At 47.2% G+C, this 22,481-nt stretch overlaps 1 protein-coding gene across 2 annotated transcripts in view; it reads left to right on the plus strand.

The window, feature by feature from the left end:
• The first annotated feature begins 7,273 nt into the window (after positions 1-7,273).
• TTYH2 (tweety family member 2) overlaps positions 7,274-22,481 on the plus strand; it is a 323,403-nt gene continuing 308,195 nt past the window's right edge. Inside the window, exon 1 of one of the 2 annotated variants that reach the window (XM_085617358.1) lies at positions 7,274-7,649. In XM_085617358.1, coding sequence (XP_085473484.1) covers positions 7,524-7,649 — 126 coding nt within the window. In that variant the 5' untranslated portion in view covers positions 7,274-7,523. The remainder of the gene's footprint in view (positions 7,650-22,481) is intronic. The other variant, XM_085617359.1, reaches the window with a different exon arrangement.

Raw genomic sequence — 22,481 nt, forward strand, 5'->3', positions numbered from 1 at the left:
TTCCTGGGCAGCTTGAGAATCTAAAAACTGAGCCATTTGAAGCAGTGGTTTAAACGGGAAAAATTAAGTGCAGGTACTCATTAAAATGAGCTAGAGGTGTGGCAAGTGGGCCAGACTAGAGGCGTGGCTAAGGGCAAGTCATGAAGATACTTAATGGCTTAATTGCAGCACATAACAAAACACATGAGAAATGCTTTTATATAAAACAGGTTGCCTCATTGCACCAAATGAAAAGCAAAAGTGTTGATGTGTTAACATTTCGTTGTTTTCTAACATTTGCAGCTTCAATACTGTTATTTGTTGTTGTTTGGCACAATAACATATATTCTCAAACGTACACACACACACACACACAGAAAAAAACAAGCAGACATGCACACACAAAGCATTCCACATATTTCCTTTAAAATACCTCCAGAGAAGGGTGTCCCGATTATCTACCTATCGCTTTTCTTTCACACAAGAACATGCACATGCAAGCAGGCAAACACACAGACATAATCAGACACTCACATAAAAGACTCAGGTGGGATTAAAGCCATTTTAAACTTCTTTCTGCCCATGGCTTTCTTAACTGCCACTGTCAGCGGGTTGCCTCGATTCCTGTGTTTGCACAAATGCACATGATGGTGTGAATGCGATTGACTGCACAGGGCCTGAATGGACCCTGCTCTGTCAAACACAGCGTGATGGTGAATACCCAGACGTAATGCAAATGAGCCCATGCTGAATAGTTCAGCTGGGACTCAGCTCAGTGCCAGTGGCGTAACAATAGCTCCCGCGGTGCGTGGGGCCCCCGAACTCCGGGCCTCTCCCTCTGGCACTATGCAGGGCAGGCCTGAGAGCTCCTGACTGGGTCTAGAGTGTGGGGGGCCCCTGTCCCTGCACTTTGCAGGGGGGCACTGGCAAGTTACCTTACGCAACTGCTCAGGGCTAGAGAAGCACCTTGGCTGTCGGAGACAGGTTTCACTCTGACAGCCCCGTGCTCACCAGCACTAGCAGCCAAAGAGCCTGCCATTTCATGAGTACCGGTACTCTCCTCGGCAGTAGAGAATTGCCAGTATTTAGTGATAAAAATAAGAAGTGCCGGCACTCAGTAGCCGTGAGTACCGGCCCATTTAACCGCTGCGGTGCCATGGACGTAACGGTTACGTCCATGGTTGTGGCACTCCAATGCCATGGATGTAACAGCAGAGAGATTTCCTTTTTTAGCCTTGGGAGGTGGGGAAGAGCTTCTCCGACCTCCTGAGGCATTCTTTTTTCTCAATGTAATGATGATCGCGGGCATGGCGCGCTGATGTCATTATATTGAAACTGAAATGATCCTAATCGTCTCATTTCAGTTTCAGTGCTCGTGTGCCTATCTCAGCCCCCCAAGCACCGAAACACATAGGAGAGGTATTATTGGAAATGAGAGAATCTCCCCTTTCCACTGATACCCGTCTCTAGTGGATCCCTGCTTGGGGATTGCTGCAGGAGGGTGATACCCATGCAGGGATTCACTGCTAGACACCAGAGAGGGGGAAGCGGCCCCTTGAGCAAGAACCTTTCTCCCCCCATTACTATATGGCCATATTTAGTCTTTCTGCCCCCCATAGGTAGAGGGGGGCAGCAGCCTCCAATCTACCCTCTCTGGGGGGCAGAAAGCACACTAGATACTAGGGATTCTTTTTCTTTATACTTGGGGGTAGGGGCTGCCCTAAATGGGCAGTATAATGACCCCACCCCACCCAAAAAATGCCCCAGTCTTTCTTCCTCCCCTGAGTTACAGATGGGGCAATAGCCCCTGATGCCCCCCCCCCCGGGGGAGGGGAGAAAGCCCACTAGGCACTGGGGATGATTGTTTTTTTTTTTTGTAAAGAGGGGTGAGGGCTGCACACAATGGACATGCCAATGCCCACACCCTCCAATACAAAAGGGACAGTATTTCTGCTCTCCCCCTGTTGGCTAGTGGGGGTTATTACACATGTTCTGCCCCCCTGGGCAGAGAGCCCACTAAACACAATGGATTTTTTTTGTACTAAGGGGTAGGGGCTGCCCTAAATGGGCACTATAATGCCCCCACCACTCCCAAAGGTTTGCTGTAGTCTTCTTACCCTCCCCTGGGGTGCAGTTGGGGCAAGGGCCCCCAAACTGCCCCCGGAGGGGCAGAAAGCCCACTAGGCACCGGGGATGATTGTTTTTGGTTTTTTTATAAAAGAGGGGTGGGGCTGCCCACAATGGGCATGCCAATGCCCACGTCCTCCAAACACAAAAAGGTCAGTCTTTCTGCCCCCCCTCCTTTGGGGCCGAAAGACCACTAGGCACCAGAGATATATTTATGGGCATGTCAGGGAGTGAGGGTTGCTCCCATTTTGCTTGTGAACACATTATGGCAGTTTCTGTCTGTGTGAACTGGAGGTCGGCCGACGGTCTGTGATTACTGGTGTTTGGCTGGCAGTGTGAGAACCAGCATTTTGCTGGTAGTGTGTGTGGACTATCGCTTGGCTGGCAGTGTGCGTGGACTGTCGTTTGGCTAGCAGTCTGCATGGATGGCACATGTCTGGTGATGTGCGTGGACGGTTAATTGGCTGGCGATGTGCATGGACTGTTGTTTGGATGGTGCTTGGAAGGCGGTGTGTGTGGATGGCACTCGGCTGGTGGTGTGCGTGGATGGCAGTGTGACTTGCGTGGATCCTTCAGCATTTAATTACCCAGAATCCCCTGTAAACCTCAAATTTAGATAACAATTCACTCTTCCCTCAAATTTATGTTTGGAAAAGTTGTCGGATCACTGCACTGGCACAAATTTCCCACCACCCAGCGTTTCCCTTATTCTCCTGAAAAAATATTACCTCAGTTGTATCGGTGCCAAAGCAGAGAACCTAACAACTTATAAAATGAAAAACTGTGGGGAAACCAAAGTGGGTCCAAAAGGGCAGGTTTTTTGTTCATACGTTTTTTAGGCTGAAACTGCTTTGGACACCCACACAAGTGAGGTATCAATTTTATTGGGAGACTGAGGGGAACGCTGGGTGGTGTGAAATTCATGCCAACTCAGTGATATCACAACATTCCTTCACAGAAATGTGAGGAGAATGTGACTTTTTAGCTAAATTTGAGTTTTGCAGGGGATTCTAGGTAAGAAAACGTTGGGAGATCCACACTGGCCACACATCCCTGGACATCCCTGGGCATCCCCGGGTGTCTAGTTGTCCGAGTTTGGTAGGTTTCCCTAGATGACTCCCTTGCAAAACCAGGTTCTTTTGTGAAAAATAATTTTGATGTCTCCACAATAAGTTTTGGGCCAGTTCCTGTTGCAGGCACGAGGCCTACCCACACAAGTGAGGTACCATTTTTATTGGAAGACTTGGGGGAATGCTGAGTGGTGGAAGTGTGTGGCTCCCCGCAGACTACAGACCTTTCCATCACAGAAATATGAGGGAAATGTGTCTCTTTTTTACAAAGTTTGAGCTTTGCAAGGGATTCTGGGTAACAGAACCTGGTGAGAGCTACAAAAGTCACCCATTCTGGATTCCCCTGGGTGTCTAGTTTTCAAAATGTACAGGTTTGCTAGGTTTCCTTAAGTGCCAGCTGAGCTAAGGCCCAAAATCCACAGCTAGGCACATTCCAAAAAAAGGCTCGTTCTCACTGGATAAATGTGATGGGTCCATGTTGCGTTTTGGGCCATTTCCTGTTGCAGGCACTAGGCCTACCCACACAGGTAAGGTACTATTTTTATCGGCAGACTTGGGGGAATGCTGGGTGGTTGGAAGTTTGTGGCTCCCCACAGATTCCAAAATTTTCTATCATTGAAATATGAGGAAACTGTGTGTTTTTTTTTTTTAAAGATTGAGTTTTACAAGGGATTCAGGGTAACAAAACCTGGTGGGAGCCACGCATATCCCAATCCTAGATTACCCAGGGTGTCTAGTTTTCAAAAATGTACAGGTTTGCTATGTTTCCCTAGGTGCTGGCTGAGCCAGGGCCCAAAATCCACAGCTAGGCACATTGCAAAAAAAGGGTGAGTTTTTAGTGGAAAAATGTGATGTGTCCATGCTGCGTTTTGGGTAATTTCATGTCGCAGACACTAGGCCTACCCACACAAGTGAGGTATCATTTTTATCTGGAGACTTAGGAGAACACAGAATAGTAGAGCAAGTGTTATTACTGTTTATCTTTCTATGAATTTCTGCCTTCTAAATGTAAGGCAGTGTGTAAAAAAGAAGTAATTTTGAACAATTCCCTCTAATTCACATGCTAATATGGGTACCCACAAATTGAGAGATGCACAAATAACCACTGCTTCTAAACTCCTTATCTTGTTCCCATTTCAGATATACATAGGTTTTCTTGATACCTATTTTTCACTCTTCATATTTTACCAAATGAATTACTGTATACCCGGCACACAATGAATAAACATTGCAAGGTCCAACTCAGTTATTGGCTCTGGGTAACTTGGGTTCTACCATAGTTAGAAGTTACAAGTGAAAATGTATACACAAATGGCTGTTTTTTTCAACTACATTTCAATCTTCTTTTATTTCAACTGTTCCTTTATATAGGAAAACCTTGAAGGATCTTCACAAATGACACCTTGCTGAATTCAGAATGTTGTCTACTTTTAAGAAATGTATAGTTTTCTGGTACCCATTATTGGTTTCATGCCCATTTCAACCACTAACTGGAAGGAGGATCAAGGCACAAAAATAGGAAAAATAGGCTATGTCCCAGTAAAATGCCAAAACTGTGTAGAAAATGTTGGTTTTCTGACAAACGTTTTCCTGTTCCTGAAGGCTGGGAAGATGGTGATTTTAGCACCACAAACCCATCGTTGATACCATTTGCAAGGAAAACAAGCATTGGTATAGCCAATAGGTCTCGCCTTTGGGACCTTATAAGTGTTTAGCCATGCACCAGTTGCATAACTAAATACTTATAAGGTCCCAAAAGCGAGACCTATTGGCTATGCCAATGCTTGTTTTAACTGCTGCAATCTATTGAAGCCTCACAGTGAACATCAAAGCGGCCGCAAAAGTGATCGCGATCAAACATTAAAGCGGCTGTGCGGACGTGAAAGTAATCGCGGTAAAGCGCAACGCGCGCGCCCGCGCACATGCACTGTAGCTCTAGGCTGGCCTGGTAGCACTTTTTGGAGCCCTCACAAAAAGTCTCGCCAGTCCAGCGCATGCGCTGGGTCAGGCGAGACCTAAAAACAGATGCTTTCTTCTGCAGCCCTTGTTTCCCATTTTTCTCCAAAAACCAAAACGTTTGCTGTATTTTGTCTAATTTTTCAGTCCCCTCCAGGAAAATCCGCAACACCTGGGTACCTTTAGAATTCTCAGCATGGTGGAAGAAAAGGACGCAAATTTGGCGTGGATACCTTATGTGGACAAAAACATTATGTGGGGCCTAAGTGTGAACTATCCAAACTAGCCAACAAGCATTTGCAATGCAATCAGTCCCGCCATTGGGACCTTATATGTATCCAGAACGCTGAGAAGCTCCAACTCACTCCTTCTTATTCCCCCAAAACTGAAAAAGAAAACCACACAATACCGATCGTTCTCTGGCAACGCTCCCAGGATGTGGAACGCTCTCTCTAGAGTCCTCAGATGCAACCCCTCCTTCTCCTGTTTCAAAAGGAACCTGAAATTCCATCTCCTTAACAAATACTTTCCTGACCAACGTCAACTAACCTAGACTTCAATATCCGAATTTACTCCTCTCGCTTGACATTCAAGGATAGTTGGTGACCGGACTGTGTTAACCACCTTATCTTCCATGCTGTATTTTTTCTATCACCGGTTTTGCTTCCTTACTACCTGCCTACTATGCAATTGCAATTTCCGTATGTATGTATGTATGTAAAGCGCTCTGATACCTGTGGGTCAAGCTAGCGCTATATAAAACTTTTAAAATAAAATTAAAATAAAATAAATTTAGCTATGCAGCACATTAGCTCGGGTGCTGAAACACCTACTGTTCTTTAACATGGAGGGAAAGTAAGCACCAGACTGCGTGACACGCCAGGTATTGGAACACATGGAGAGAAATATTGCCTTTCAGCAGGAAATGGTATAGTCCAAAGCTCTGTTTTTAATATAAAATCAGGGCCTTTGGTGATCATATCACTGAAAATATAAGATTTGAAAAAAATATTATTGTCTACGGGTGCTCATGGAAGACAATTTCTATGGACTGGAGTCTAGAGAATGCTAAAGTTATCCTTGTATTTTACTGACCTCTGCTGGTCGGTTTCTATCACGAAAGTTAAATAGAGGCAGTTGCCAGAAAAATTTTAAAAAATAAAGTCCCTCAGCAGAAAGCACTTTTGGTATTTTAATGACCTCTACTACTCGTTTTCTATCAAGACAGTTAAATAGAGGCAGTTGAACAGAAAAAAAAAGTCCCTAAGTGGAAGCAGATAAGTCCTAGGGCTGATCTCCAGAGCCCACAAAGTACATACACATATAAGTATACACTAAAGAATATACAAGAGGTCTCGAATGCTCGACCTAAAAAAGGGCACAGCACCTTAGGTTGGGGGGGGGGGGGGGGAGGCCTGGCAGGAAAGGGGTTAAAGCACTGCCATGTATTTATTTCAAGCACAAAACGTCACCAGTGACACCACCCACGTAGGCGTGGTGGTAAAATACTCCTAATTTGAATTATGCCAAGGCCTAGTGAAAACAAGAAAACCTCAGAACCTTCTTCTGCACGTTGCTGCCCCCAACTAAAAGCAGACAAGGTGGCGGGTTGTGCCGGGGGTGTCCCGGTAACAACCTATTACACCAGGGCAAATTCAGCATATGCCACTGGGCTCGAGCTGGAATCTAGATCTGGCTCAAGTTTTACCACAAACGTGTAGGCTAGTCTCAACTCATATTAGAACAATGCAGCAATGCCAGTGCACCTCAAAATAGGTGCGCAAACCCTTTAACGCCCTCCATACCTCAAATGTTCAAAGATAAATCGGTCACTATTGCTTCTGCTAACTCCCCGCTTATTCCAGTATCAGGGTTCTTGCTGCAGCGCTGTCCTGCAGCGGAGCCACTGTCACTCTAGTTTTCCAGTGAAATGCCTATCACAGGCAGCCGCTGCTCAGCCAATGAACCTCAATCGTGAAATCCTTCCTCCCTCACTTTTTCAGTTCATATTTCCCTAGCATACGGGGTAGGGAAAGTCTCCTTATCACTGACCTATAGAATCTCCATTAGGACCCCCCCCCCCCCCCCCCCCCGTCCTTGCTTATGGGCCCTCTCAATGCTGCTCGCGCAGCCAATAGGACACTCGCAGCTGCTCAAACACTGCCTTGTCTGAGCTGTGTGCACGGGCGCTCCCCAATGCCCGCCCCTTGGCCCAACCGTGCGCGCTCCCGCAGGCACAGAAGTGCTCGCACTCAAAAGACTGCGCGTGGAGCAGGATCTCTGTGCGAACTATGAGTCGTCGGGAGACTTTTTGGTCCCTGTAATTCTGGATCCCGGGGACCCCCGGATCTTCCTGACCCTCGCGGGTGTCTGCCCGACACCCACCAAACCATGGCTGGTCGCTTGGATTACATCGCCCCCTGGTGGATTTACTGGCTGCACAACTTCCCGCACCTGGACCTGAGCTTCCGGGCAGTGGATGGGACTTTCAACCCTGGAGAGGATCGGTATCAGCAGGTAAATCCGGCACAGCGGGAAGCAGGAGGCATAGATTAACGTGTTGGAGAGCCACTAAAGCGGCAGAACACAGGAGAAAGATAATCTCTAGAGGGGGCGAATGAACGTTCCACAAATAACCCATCAAATTGGTGAATGGTTCCACAGCGGGAAGTGGGAGGGATGGGAGAAGAAACCCACAGTATGGGCAGAAGGGTCCGGCGGCAAGGGGTGACAAGTCCCGCAGCAGGGGGGTGACGGCTCCCGCAGCAGGGGGTGACGGCTCCCGCAGCAGGGGGGTGACGGGTCCCACAGCAGGGGGGTGACGGGTCCCACAGCAGGGGGGTGACGGGTCCCACAGCAGGGGGTGACGGGTCCCACAGCAGGGGGGTGACGGGTCTCGCAGCAAGGGGTGAAGGGACCTCTAGCAGGGGGTGACGGGTCCCGCAGCAGGGAGCGGGGGAGGTCCCGCAGCAGGCGGTGAAAGGTCCCGCAGCAGGCGGTGAAAGGTCCCGCAGCAGGCGGTGAAAGGTCCCGCAGCAGAGGATGATTGGACCTCTAGCGGGGGGTGACGGGTCACACCGCAGGGGTGGCGGGACCTCTAGCAGGGGGTCGCAATATTCCTTGAGATGTGACAGGACACGCAGAAACGAATGAAGGGATTCACAACATGGATTAAAATATCTTCAGCAGGGGGTGAAGGGTCCCACAGCAGGGGTGACGGGACATCTAGCAGGGGGATGTGACAGGACACCCTGGAACGAATAAAGGGATTCACAACATGGATGAAAATACCCTCAGCAGGGGGTGAAGGGAGACGCAGCAGGAGATGAAAATACCCTCAACGGGGCAGTGGCTAGTCAATATGCCATGGGCCTTAGTGCAAACAACGAAATGGGCCGCTGTTTTAGATATAAAATACAACAATAATCTGGGTCCAGTGGGCCCCATAAACCTCTGGACCCTGGTGCCACTGCACTTGCTGCACCAGTTGATCCCCTGGGGCGTAACGCCACAGAGTTGGTGGGGTACACATAAAAAGGGTGTCAGGAAAGGCAAGCTTACACCACTTTGGCGGTGGGTTGATTGCCACACAACACTGGAGTGGGTGACGGACTCAGCGCGATCTGAGACAGCGCTCGCTGGGTTGACTAATGCAACCAACGCATGGGGTGGAGTCCGGTCAGACCCCAAGGAGCGGGGGGGGGGGGGGGGGAGAGAGGTAATAGAAGCTGCTGCAGGGGGTGACAGAAGCCACAGTACAATTGTGATCTAATCTGGGGTAGGAGTGGACCAGTACCTCTCGTCAAGCCCGGCCCCCCTGTAATCCCGACAACTGCTGCTTCGCATCCGATATTCGCAGCCCCTCGGGGCGGGGAGCAGTGCGGGGGTTGTCTCTCTCTCTCTCTCTCTCTTTCTCTCTTTCTCTCTTTCTTTCTTTCTCTCTCTCTCTCTCTCTCACAGACGTCCATATTTTCAGTTTGCCCTTTTTGAAGGCAGACACAGGAGAAGACCCATTGCATTTGGTGAGGGGAGAGAAAGGGGTTGGTTAAGGACTGACTAGTTCCTATGTTACTAAAGTGTATCCCCATGTCAAGCCTCTCCCTCATCTTTCTTAGCGCTGGACTTATCCGTGCAATAATAAGGCGCTATCTGGTCGGCAAGGGCGGACTGTAAATGAATTCAGGTGTTTGGAACAGGCACAGCGAACCTGTGTTACGTATAAAGCCGGAGCCCTCGAAGACACAGTGTCATTAGCGCAGGGAGGTGGGAACTGAAGCGGCCGGGGTCCCTATCTGAAGCTACCTTCTCTGTGTGGCGCGGCCCGGCGACCCGCCAGAAAGCCCCCGCTTCCTCGTCCAGCGCTGCTTGAGGAGAGTTATTGACTCCAGAGGAAGTTGAGGAAGCAGGGCTAACGAAGGACAACGCAGCCGAGAGCTGGCTCGTGCAGCTGGACACCAGCCGCTTCCCCATCTCTCCCAGGAGGCTGTACGGCGACTCCAGTACTCTCCTCCCGCAACAAGATCTCGTCCCGCCCACGCTTTTAGTCGCCTTCTCCTGAGTCTCTTACTGAATTGAAACTTTCTTGCTAGACCATCGTTCTGCCTACCCAGTTACAGACTCTGCCCTGGGGCAGTGGTATTTCAGACCCCATTTCGACAAAGGATCGTCAGAGCCTGGACTGCCCCTTTCATTTGCACTGATAATCTGATATCACATGCTGCATGACTAACATGCACAAAGCTCTTTTCGTTGCACACTGCGGGGCGAGTGAAGAGTTAAGGGCCCGGTGTTACGAATCTTTACTAAAACAAGAGGCCTGGTCTCTGGTACATCAGGAGGGGCTTTGTTTGCCAAAAATAATGATTGCAGTTTTGTCACGCGCAGACTCCACAACAAAGCCAGTAACACTTTATTGTCCAAGGCCAGTGTCCATTGCCAGTGTGTCATGGACCCTAGTGCAAGGAAGGGAAAGGGGCCCTATCTGTTGTTTTGCAGCTTTAAGGGGGTGGGTAAGTGGGCGGGGGTGGGAATGTGACACCCCCCCCAAAATAAATGCATTCTTTGCTTGGCATTTGGGCCCGGGGCCCTAAGTCTTCAATGTCTGTGTTGCTTTTTTTTCTCGTTCACCAACAGTAATAGGATAAGAAATAATGACCTTTGATGTAAAACCGGAGAGACGCATGCATCTGGTGGCTGAATTTCAAACTGCGAAATCAGAGAACCTAGAATCCGTGCTGGCTTCTTTGCCTTTCCAAATCATGTGACCCAGGCAAACATTTTATTTCACAAACTCTCATTTTCCTTTTTTTATCACTTATTACATAGAGCACCTTTAATACTCGAGTTCAGGGTGTATGCTGTATAATCGCCTCTTATTTTCTATTTATCTAGACCACGTTTAGGGGTTACATGACTACTAACTTGCCTCTTAGTGCACGGATGGCATTGCCATTGATGTTTTGAAGTTTACGTTTAATAAGTGTCTGTCTATACAGTGATCTGGGTTACTAAGGTGAAACGCTTCAGCAAGATATATAGTTTTTTTTTTTTTTTTTTTTTTTTTTTAATTTGAAGAGACCGTATCATACCTTTTTATATTATGTTTGTTTTGTTTCACGTTATAAATGCCAAAGTTTTCATGGCTTGGCTTGTGCACGGACTCTTACGCCAGACCTCTGGCTCGTAATATTAATTTTCTGGCGCACACACCTCTTTTCGCGACTTGGACTTAGTACATGGAGCTAGCAGTCTCTGGATTTAGAAAAAAAAAAAATTGGAAAACGCTTTGTCTGGGAACATGGAGCTTTGCTTACATGCACCGATTTGACCACTCTATCATCACAGCTTCTCTTAGCAGAGGTGAAGAAGAGCGCATGCAGTGGAAATGTATTTAAAATAAGCGTTTCCTACAAGTATTGACCCCGCACACTAATGGCCACTGAACAACCCACATTACAACGTGTCGCCGTCTTTACCCGTATTCAGGTAGATTTTTCTGATATTTACGGGATCTGGGCTATCTGTGCAATGTTCATGTTGTGTTACCTACAAGTTCTGCAGGAGTTGTGAATGTATACATGTAGTGGTACTTTTGATTTCACTTGTCTCCAAATTTTAAATGCAGGGCCACAGCCCAGATTGTACCATGAAAACCCAATAAAATGTGTTTTTTTATATATGTGTGTATATATATATTCACTGAAAAAACCATAGGTTTCACACATGTTATAGTTAGCTGGACATTTTACTGATAAAAAACCATTGAAATTCCCCCGTTGTAGTTAGTGCAGGCAACTATAACTCACGCGAACGCAATCCTCTGCTGATGCTAATACTGTATTTAGACACTTATTTGCCCATGTCTTCTTCCATTAAATTTTAGCTATACATATATTACAAATATTTTTTTTTCATAAAGACACATATGTCATCAGCAGAGGATTGCGGTCGCGTGAGTTATAGTTGCCTGCACTAACTATAACGGGGGAATTTCAATGGTTTTTTATCAGTAAAATGTCCAGCTAACTATAACATGTGTGAAACCTATGGTTTTTTCAGTGAATTTGCAAGGTTTTTTAAATGCTAATTCCTAACTATAACGTGTGTGAAACCTATGGTTTTTTCAGTGAATTTGTACGTTTTTTTAAATGCTAAGTTACTTTACGCCATTCGTGGCGTGCGCGCCCACTTAACGCCCTAAGGAGCACCATTTGCACACGGGGTGGGGAGAGTATGGATAATTTTGTTTTTTAAGCAAATTGTTACCGTACGCGTACGGGAAGCGTAATCGGCGATTTTTTCAAAAAAATTAAAATTGACGTTTTGGCCTTGGGGGATCTTTGGGGACACCTTCATCAAGGCTAGGTGGTTAGGAGCTGTCTAAACAGCCCCTTTACATGTTTTTTGCCTTTCTTTTTCCACCCCCCCCTCAGAGTGCGAGAGAGAAAATGGCGGCCGCCGCTTCCTGGTTTCGACCGATTCGAATGTTTACTAAGATCTAACAGCCAATCAGATTCGCGCTCGCGCACGGCACCGTACGCGTACGGTAAGCTTACCGTAAGCGCACGGTAAGCGCACCGTAAGCTGCCACAGATATATATATTGATTTAAATGCTATTTTCTCAGGAACTACTGAACAGATTTACACCAGACCTACAAAAGGCACTTCCTTGACCTGAGGACTACCTCTCTGCCAAATTTCAAGTAACTCTGTTCAGCCGTTCGGGCTGTAGCTGTGTCTAAAGGTCCTATGGAAAAATGCATGGGAAAAACGCGTTTTGGGACCCCCCTTTTTTCTCAGCCCCCGCTTGACGAATCCCCCCGAGACTTTCAGGGTAGGAGCGGAGCGTAGCGCCCCACCTATTTTGAAAATTTCGCGAGGATTCGTCGACCGGCGCCAAAGTTATTCCAAATAGAATGTTGCGATTTTCCTATGGAAACAGGGTCCTAACTATAACTATCTACTGGCGACCGCCAGTAGATAATATATATATATATATATATATATATATATATATATATATATATATATATATATATATATATATATATATATATTACCTACTGGCGGTCGCCAGTAGGTAGTTATAGTTAGGACCCTGTTTCCATAGGAAATCCGCAACATTCTATTTTGAATAACTTTGGCGCCGGTCGACGAATCCTCGCGAATTTCTCAAAATAGGTGGGGCGCTACGCTCCGCTCCTACCCTGAAAGTCTCGGGGGGATTCGTCAAGCGGGGGCTGAGATAAAAGGGGGGTCCCAAAACGCGTTTTTCCCATGCATTTTTCCATAGGACCTTTAGACAGGGCTACAGCCCGAACGGCTGAACAGAATTACTAGAAATTTGGCAGAGAGGTAGTCCTCAGGTCAAGGAAGTGCCTTTTGTAGGTTTGGTGTAAATCTGTTCAGTAGATTCTGAGAAAATAGCCTTTAAATCAATATATATATCTGAGCCAGCTTACCGTAAGCTTACCGTACGCGTACGGTGGCGAGCGCGATTCTGATTGGCTGTTACATCTAAGTAAACATTCGAATCGGTCGAAACCAGGAAGCGGCGGCCGCCATTTTCTCTCTCGCACTCTGAGGGGGGGGCTGTAAACAAAGGCAAAAAACATATAAAGGGGCTGTTTAGACAGCGCCCATGCACATAGCCATGTTAGTTGAGTCCTCAAAGATCCCCCAAGGCCAAAAACAGTAAATTTTTATTTTTTGAAAATTTCGCTGATTACGCTTACCGTACGCGTACGGTGCGCTTACGCTAAAAATTTTAATAAAAAAAAAAAAACACTCTGTGCATGGCATATTATTGTCATCACTTACAAATTAAATTTAACAGATTACCTATCACAAGGAAGCGCATAATATGTCCTCCATGTGCGCAACGTGGGCACGCGGTGCGCGTAGCGCACTGCGTGCCCACCTTGCGTGTACGGCACGAACTGCGTAAAGTGGGCGCGCGGTGCGCGAAGCGCACCGCGTGCTCACTGTGCGCGCACGGTGCGCGAAGCGCACCGTGCGCGCACGGAACGAACTGCGTAAAGTGGGCGTGCACGCCACGAATGGCGTAAAGTAACTTAGCATTTAAAAAACCGTACAAATTCACTGAAAAAACCATAGGTTTCACACACGTTATAGTTAGGAATTAGCATTTAAAAAACCTTGCAAATTCACTGAAAAAACCATAGGTTTCAGACATGTTATAGTTAGCGGAAATTTTACTGATAAAAAACCAATGAAATTCCCCCGTTATAGTTAGTGCAGGCAACTATAACTCACGCGACCGCAATCTTCTGCTGATGACATATGTGTCTTTATGAAAAAAAAATATTTGTAATATATGTATAGCTAAAAATTTATGGAAGAAGACGGGCAAATAAGTGTCTAAATACAGTATTGGCATCAGCAGAGGATTGCGGTCGCGTGAGTTATAGTTGCCTGCACTAACTATAACGGGGGAATTTCATTGGTTTTTTTATCAGTAAAATTTCCGCTAACTATAACATGTCTGAAACCTATGGTTTTTTCAGTGAATATATATATATATATATATATATATATATATATATAGCGTTTCCAGGATAGTAACTCCAGACTGTGTTGTACCTGGTCATAGTCATGAGTTCTGAGGCCAGGCTGAGGTGGGACAGAGAGGGGCTTAACTTTGGCAGGCGGGCACAGGTGCAAGTGTGAAGCTCTGCTGCCGAACTAAACCGGTCCCCCCCAGCACTGTTTGTGTGTGACTGGGGTCGATATTGCAGAGCTGCAGCAAACTCCCCCCACCCACCCATAACAAAACTGTCCCCCACTACTCCAAAACCAGCCCCACCCTTCCAGCCTCACAGGCAAACGCATGATGCCCGCTGCAGCCAGTCCAGCCCTGGGCCCACCTAGAGGAAATCAGCGCGGGCCCTGCTCCCCATGGAAACTGTCTACCCCTAACCTTGATCTCCCACCCCTCAACCCAGCAGCTCACTGCTGTTTTAGTTGGGCAACTTGAGATTCACACCCCACTATCACCCCCCACCCCCCAAAAAATGTCTCACTGACCATGTTTCTCTGCTGTTTGAATTGTAAGAGGCAGCAATGCTCCGAGTTGACTGGGCCGCTGCCCTGATGGAAGCTACGCCCTCCCGTAGGCGCTTTTCATCCCGCTCCTTGGGACCAGGGTGGGAGTCAACCCATTTCTTCTTCGTGGGTTCATGGACACGTGACATTCTACACTTACATTTTCCAACTCTAGGGTCACGATCTTTCTGTGGCCATAATAGCATTGTGTGGTGCTGGACAGAGGGTCTTATCTCTCGGTGGCTGACGTGGTCTATATCTTGAAACTAACTGCAAACCAGCCTCAGAATAAGTCAATCTTGTGTGAGGTAATCTCGTCTGAGCCCCTCCACGTCGGCGGCGGCGGTGCTGCTGATATTCCTGGAGAGACAAGACCACCAACATGCCAAAAACCTGACGTGGGAAAGTAATCCCTCACCAGCCAGCAGAGTGGCGGAAACGTCCAAGATGGACTGACTCCAGGCCGACCCACGCCACACTGTGTTCTCTGCTCTTCGTAGGTGCAGTTTTAGGAATGAGGCGCTTTGAGCTTGTAAGAGCCAGACCGGAAGTGGTGCCGGGCCGGTGCTGTCATAAAACCGAGAAGGCACGTGCCCGGGGCAGCAGAGGGAGGGGAAGTGCAGACAACTGCAAGAGTTCACTCTAGTCTTTAGTCACGAAATGTAAACCCGGTGGCTTGCCAACAGAGGGAAAAAAACACAACACGAAGGAGAGTTCATGCTGGTGGGAGTTGGAAAAGAAGGGGACTGGGAGACCCGGATTCTGGTGACACAGAAACGGAGCCACACTCACCCGCGAGTGATGTTGAGTCAGCTGACATCCAGAACAAAACGGGGCATTCCGCCCAACAACAAACAGTGCAACATAGGAGCAGACCTGCTCGACTGCAAGCAGGCGGGGGAACTAGGACCCATGGTGGCATGTTTCCATCCACCCCAGATGAAAAACACAAGACCCACAAACACTGCCTTACAAAGACTCTGATAAGCAACCACTTACCGAGTTTAGAAAGACACAGTGCAAATAAGCAATGATGCAATAGATAACACAGGTTAGAAAGAGGCCTCGAGACCTCAACCCTCAACTCTAACTACTACGCAGAGGCCACCTGCGTCCTCCAGAGTTACACGGCTGGAACATCGCACTCTTACAGAACACACCCAGGAGAGTAACTTACACTCCTGGATAGATCACAGCGGCCTGACCGTCTCCCCAAAGGAGACAAGTCAGTGTCAAAGGCTATCGACCCAAATATCCAAAACTATAACACAACAGAATAGTTTTCTGAGGCCACTGTGGGCCTTTTCTACCACTGTCGGGTCCTCTTTACTTAACAGTGGAAACATACCTCTCCTTTCTTGCACTCAGTCTTCGGCTTTCTAGAACCAGGGGCTATTTTTTGACATCCCCAGCCAGTAACTTATTTGAGCCAGTGGTTTCAGGTGGGGCCCACTAGTACTCTTCTTTTTTTTGGGGGGGGGGGGGGGGACCTTGATGTATTTGTCATCATCAGCCTTTACCTAAGAAGAGAGAACCAGCATTTGCAATGCAATAGGTCTCGCATTTACAAGACTTTGAGCTATTGGCACTGTAAATGTCAACAGCTTAAATTCTCACAAATGCAAGACCTATTGAATTGCAAATATTGTTTGTTTCCAAGTGCCCCATGCTAAGCTTGCACTCAATAGAGTTCACTCCCCTTTCTTTAGACGAGCCGCGTGTAAAGAAAGGGGCGTGGCCTCTATTAAGTGCAAGCACGGTATGGGGCGCTTGGAAACAATACACAAAAAATCTGGAAAACAATAGATGTTTCATTTTCGAGAATTTAAGCTATTGGTATTTACAATGCCAATAGCTCAACCTCTCCTAAATGCGAGACCTATGCATTACAAGGAAGCAGCAGCCATTGTCTCGGCTGCTTGGAAAGTGAAAGCGCGCCTGGCGAGCTGGCTACTGCTGCAGAGCACATCGTGCCTGCAGTAAGACAAAATTCCCTAAAGATAATAGTGCTTACAGACTAAATAACACAGACGGTGTAACAACAGAAGTAAAAGGGCCAGCCCTCATGGGAGGTTACAAATGAAGACACTGCAGTACTTACGAGAGACTAACAAACCGACTACCGATTCAGAGGCCAGCATTTACAAAGGACAGAGACACAAGCCAATGAAAAATATGGGCAGAGCGTGGGTGGAGGTTCAAGTGCATACTCTAATACAGCATGCCTCGTAGAGCAGCGCATGTGCTGCCCTCGCTCGACCTAAAAAGGGAAAGAAGAAGTAAGCAAACTGAGAAAACCATGACAAAGAGATAAAACAAGGATGACAAAGAACATGCAAGAGTGAGATAAAAGAGCAGGGAGAATATGGTGTTTGATGAAAGAGGCATCAGATGAACACAATTCCAGGCCTTGGTATTCGACACACTGACATTCAGCGAAGACTAAGTTGGCTTCTGAGGAATCTTTTGGGCCCAGCAGTATTTTTTTAAAACAAATTAAGCCCTGCCAAAGCCTTACAGGCCATTCACTGGGGTGACCCTCAAAGCTCTTGCCATATGGATAGTTCCACTGCCCAAATTTCCATTGACCAACTTGTTTCCTTAAGTCTCTTCATTTTGGTCGTTGGTGTTCGACATTGTGCCTGTCCCCTTTGTCCTGTTCCTTGCAAGCTGTGCTGCAGTTTTTGTGGGAGGGTTTCAAGAAGGGTTTGGCAGTGTCCACTCTGCGTGCCCAGTGGGCCGCAGTTCGGGCGTTTCATTCCCCGTGGGGGAATCTTTCGGATGTTGAGGACCTGGTTTCTCGTCTGCTACGCAGTTTTTCTATTTCTCGTACTGTGCCTCGCCCTTCCTTTCCCTTGTGGGATTTGCCCTTGGTTCTTAGGGTGTTGGTCGATCCGCCTTTTGAGCCTTGATCTGAGGTGGATTTGAAGTTTCTTACACTGAAGGTGGGTTTTCTTGTGGCCGTCACCTCTGCTCGTCGTCTTGGGGAGTTGGGCGCCTTGATGGCTCGTGAGCCTTTCTTGTCCTTCATGGAGAGTGGGGTGGTGCTTCGCCTTGATACTTCTTTTGTGCCGAAGGTTTCTTCCCAATTTCACAGGTGCCTGCCTTGGGCTCTGTTTTGGATTCTCCTGGTGGTCCTTGTTGGATGTGTGCCGGGCTTTGCGCATTTATCTGGATCTCAAGGCGGTGTTTCGCATGTTGGACTCCCTTTTTTGTCTCCTTTGGGGCTGCTTCCCGTAGGGGTAAGGCTTCTTCTGTGTCTATCGGGCGTTGGCTGAAGCAAGTCATTTCCTTGGCCTACTCTGTCTGGGTCTCCTCCTCCTGTGGGGGTTCAGGGCCGTTCTACACGGGGGGTGGCTGCCTCTTGGGCAGAGGTTCGGGGTGTTCCTCTCTCTGAGATTTGTAGAGCTGCCACCTGGGCCTCTTCTAATACTTTCATCGGACATTATCGGCTCCTCAATCTGTTGGGGGATGATGGGGGTTTTGCGTTGGGGGTGTTGAGCTCTGTTCGCTCCTGATGTTTTTTTTGTCTCCAATAAATCTCTGGGTTTGTTTTGCTGTCCTGGCGGTTTGTTGTGTTTTTGGAATGAATGCCGGTGTCTGCTTTGGTATTTCTCACTTGTTATGAAGGTGTCGAGGACATGGGGACCTGGGGGTAATGTCCTATTACTTACCGGTAATCTTCATTACTCCGGGTCCCGTAGTCCTCGACACCTTCATGACTTCCCTCCCTCCCTCCCTGTCTACCGGCCTTCATTGTGGCTTGGTATTTCAGGGGGAATGCTGGGACCAGTACGCCTTATGTACTCCCAGTGGGAGGGGGAGGGTAGGTCCAGCATTCCTTCGTTCTTTTTTTCTGTCGGTGAGATAGTAAATCTCACTTGTTATGAAGGTGTCGAGGACTACGGGACCCGGAGTAATGAAGATTACCGGTAAGTAATAGGACATTCTCCAACACAGTACCCCAGGCCACTTCACTGTGACCATCTACTCCGCTCTACGCCACTCCTCTCTACAACGCTCTACTGCACTGTACGCAACACTCTCTATGCTACTCCACATTACATCACTCCACAACACTCTATGCCACCCCCCCCCAACTCTGACACTGTACTCCACTCTATGCCTTTTCACTCAACGACACTCTAGTCCCTCCACAACACTGTACATTACTCCATGGCACTCCACTTCACTTCTCTCCAAGCCACTCAAATCTACTGCACACCACTCTACGCCGCTCCATAACACTCCACTCTACTCCATTTTACGACACTCCACTGCATGCCACTCTCCTTTACACCACTAACTTTTAGCCATGCTGAACAGCAGCCATTCTGGTGTACAACATTGTTAAAACATATTGGCAAAGCCAGTAGCTCTTTCAGAGGCAAGACCGATTAGCCTTGTCAGTGCTTGTTTAGTTTCACTTCTACATGGTGGAACCAACTGTATTGATTGTACAAGGCAAATACATTTCTATCCTCCAGTGTGCTGAGCTCAACAAGCCACAGCTGAGGATTTCTTCTTTTGCAGCTTCAAAAGGTAAACTCTTTAACCTGATATCGGTCTTCTCTCAAACTTCGGCTTCTTTTCACTACAGGTGTTTCACGCCTCAAATCTTAATCAGAAAACCCCATACATTAAAAACCATTCCCACATTTGTTATCCTATTCAGATTGCTTAGATTTATACTGGATTCCTGTCTGAGTTCCCAAATCAACATTGCTAGGATTGGAAGATGCCACTATTTCAACTCCACTTCCTTCCTGCATCCAGACTTCTCTTCCTTCCAAAGATGTCCAAGACAGATTTACTAGGCATGATCTTATCTCGCATCAGTGGTGATAACTATCTGCAAAAACTATGGATTTAACTTGTATGAATGGTGATAATGCCTGCTACAAACTCTATCAGTACAAGCTATGCGCTTATCTTGCATCAATGGTGATAAAGCTTACAGTACTTAATTTGAGCAGGTAGTTGCTGGTGGGGGCCAGTGGCACTCAATTCTGGGGACCAGTACTTATTTTTCATCATCAGACATTTACAGAAAGCAAGAGAGGGGAAAATCCAAACACAGAGGAAAGACTGAGGAAGAATAAGACAGTAAAAAGGCCATAAAGGGAGAAAGCAGAAACCTTCAAGAGCGAGATGAAAGGGCAAGGAGTGTCTGGATGCAAGACTTTGAGCCTTGGTCTTGGGCGTGCCAGCATTTAATTGCACTGGCCATGAGCTTCTGAACAGAGCTTTGGGCACTGGCACTCATTTGCTTACAAATTAAGCCCTGAATGCATAGTATAAACTATATTCTTATAGCACATCAGTGACGATAATTCCTGGTACAAGATGTGGTTTTATCTCACGTTGATTGGAAAAACGTCTTGCTACCGGTTTTTACTTAGCCCCATGATGTGACCTGTTCATTGAGGCACCAAAGCTAAAACATCCCAGCACATTATTCCGCTGCTCCCTAATCCTCACTGGCTTCACAGAGATGGAACATATTGCTATTACTGTGTGAGGCACCACATTTAAGGTCCTCCACCTGGTCCACCCTCTTTTCGGACAGGCTCTACATACAGGAGGAGTGACTCTTATCTTTGTTTGTTATATGGCTTGAACTTAAGTCAAACAAAGAATCTGAAGACCCTAAAGATGTCCTTTTTATGAGTTGGCCCCATCTCCTCTTTTGCCCCCTTTGTCTTTCAGACAGACCTTGATCCTGTTCTTAGAGGAGCTTTGGTCCCCGGCATGTATTCTTCCTAGTTATTGGATTCCTATGTTGTTTATAATGTGAATCGTTTCACTTCACCCCCCCGGCGGCAGGGTTGCCGATCTATAAATTTCATACATAAATAACAACTAAGTTGCAATATGAAGTCTTGCAATGTGATAGCATCTGGGACCTTCCCCTCGCCCCCTGATAAAGCAGTGAGGTATTCTAGGATAAGGATGCTGAAAATATTCGAAACTACAAAAATCGTGAACAGGATTCAAAAGACATAGTCATATTGCAAACCTAGCGAGCAATGTGCGTTAAATGGTGATGAGCTGAGCGCCTGTATCCTGGGGTTCTTCCGTTTTGACTCTTTATGCCAAGATGACTCTTCAGTGAGCACTAACAACAGCAAAAGCTCCTAAGCCCCACCTTGTCTGACCATCTCCCTACCAACTAAAGCACCCAGAGGCCTTGCTTTTGTCTTTAGCTTATCCTGTATTACTGCTGCTGTAACTGCCTTTTGTAATCGACTGCATTTTTTAAAATTTTGTTTTACTGTTTACCACTGCTTTTGGTCTTTGTTGCCCATTTTCTGTGAAGTTTACCTAATGCTCCATGCCACTCGACCAGATGTGCCAGCCTAGATGTTAACACAGCTTTCGCACCCTGTGTTCTTTGCTCACAAGGTGTTTTGACTGGGCACTGTTTTGGACTTCACTCCCACGTAGATGTTACTCTGACTCAATAAACGAAATGCATGCTGCCAGAATCATCATTACAACAAGCATTGGCATAGCCAATAGGTCTCGCCTTTGGGACCTTATAAGTGTTTAACCATGCAACAGTCGCACAACTAAACACTTATAAGGTCCCAAAAGCGAGACCTATTGGCTATGCCAATGCTTGTTTTAACTGCTGCAATCTATTGAAGCCTCACGGAGAACATCATAGTGGCCGCGAAAGTGAAAGTAATCATGGTAAAGCGCGACGCCCGCGCACATGCACTGTAGGTCTAGGCTGGCCTGGTAGCACTTTTTGGAGCCCTCACAAAATGTCTCGCCAGACCAGCGCACGCGCTGGGTCAGGCGAGACCTAAAAATCAAGCCACCATCTGTACCAGGCACACAATAAATTATTGTTTTCTGTACGCTAATCGTGGTTCAGGGAAGAACTATTTACTGCATAGGAGCTAAAGGCCCCAGGATACGAAACTTCCCCTCCACCGGAGAGCCCTGCTGAGTTCCACTTGCACTCTGGCTTCAAGTATGCCAGTCCCTCTGTTTTCAGATACACCAGTGCCTGGAAATGTGTAGCTCAAGCACTCCCCTATCTGAATGCATTTTGCAGGAATAATTTTCACCTTGCTCTGGTGATCTTGGGGTGTCGCAGATAAACTGAGCTACTCTCATCCTATGGGCTTCTTTTAGGCCAGTCCTAGTTTGGTAAGGCCCTTTCTGCTACTACTTCTCTAAGCAGTAGAGTCTAACTGGACCCCTTCAGCTTATGGCCTCCCCTTTAGATTCCTCTTTGTCACGAAATGTCTACTCCGTGGGCAACATCTCTGATTTTGGACAACACATACAATGAGACCGATCTCAAAGTTCATATTCCAGCCAAGTCGGGAATCTGCTTTAATAAATTGTAGAAACTTCCTCTTGGTTCTGGATTGCTTCCTGAGGCCCTGCACGCCGACCGTCAGAGATTAGGCCTTGGACCTTTGAACGCCATACGGAATGTCTCTGGATCCTCTCCACATTGTCACAGCACTAGTACCAACACCTGCCTAAGAGCCCTGGTAAAATATGTTTGATACTGATCCCTTCCGCATGAGTCCTTGCTTCCTCCCTGGAATCCGTGATACGGCATTCCAAACGCGGTGCTGCCACAACTAACACGACTCCGTATCTACCTTTGTACAAGATCTGAGACGGGCACACCTGGATAACATCCCTGCAGTGCCTGTGCTGATGTGTGAGATAATTTCCAGTCTACAAAATAGAACTTCTCAGTAATTGTGAAAATGATCCAGTCACTGCTCTTTGAGACACCGAATCTCCTGCTAGAG

This window comes from Triturus cristatus, chromosome 7, assembly GCF_964204655.1.
Source record: "Triturus cristatus chromosome 7, aTriCri1.1, whole genome shotgun sequence".
Lineage (NCBI taxonomy): Eukaryota > Metazoa > Chordata > Amphibia > Caudata > Salamandridae > Triturus > Triturus cristatus.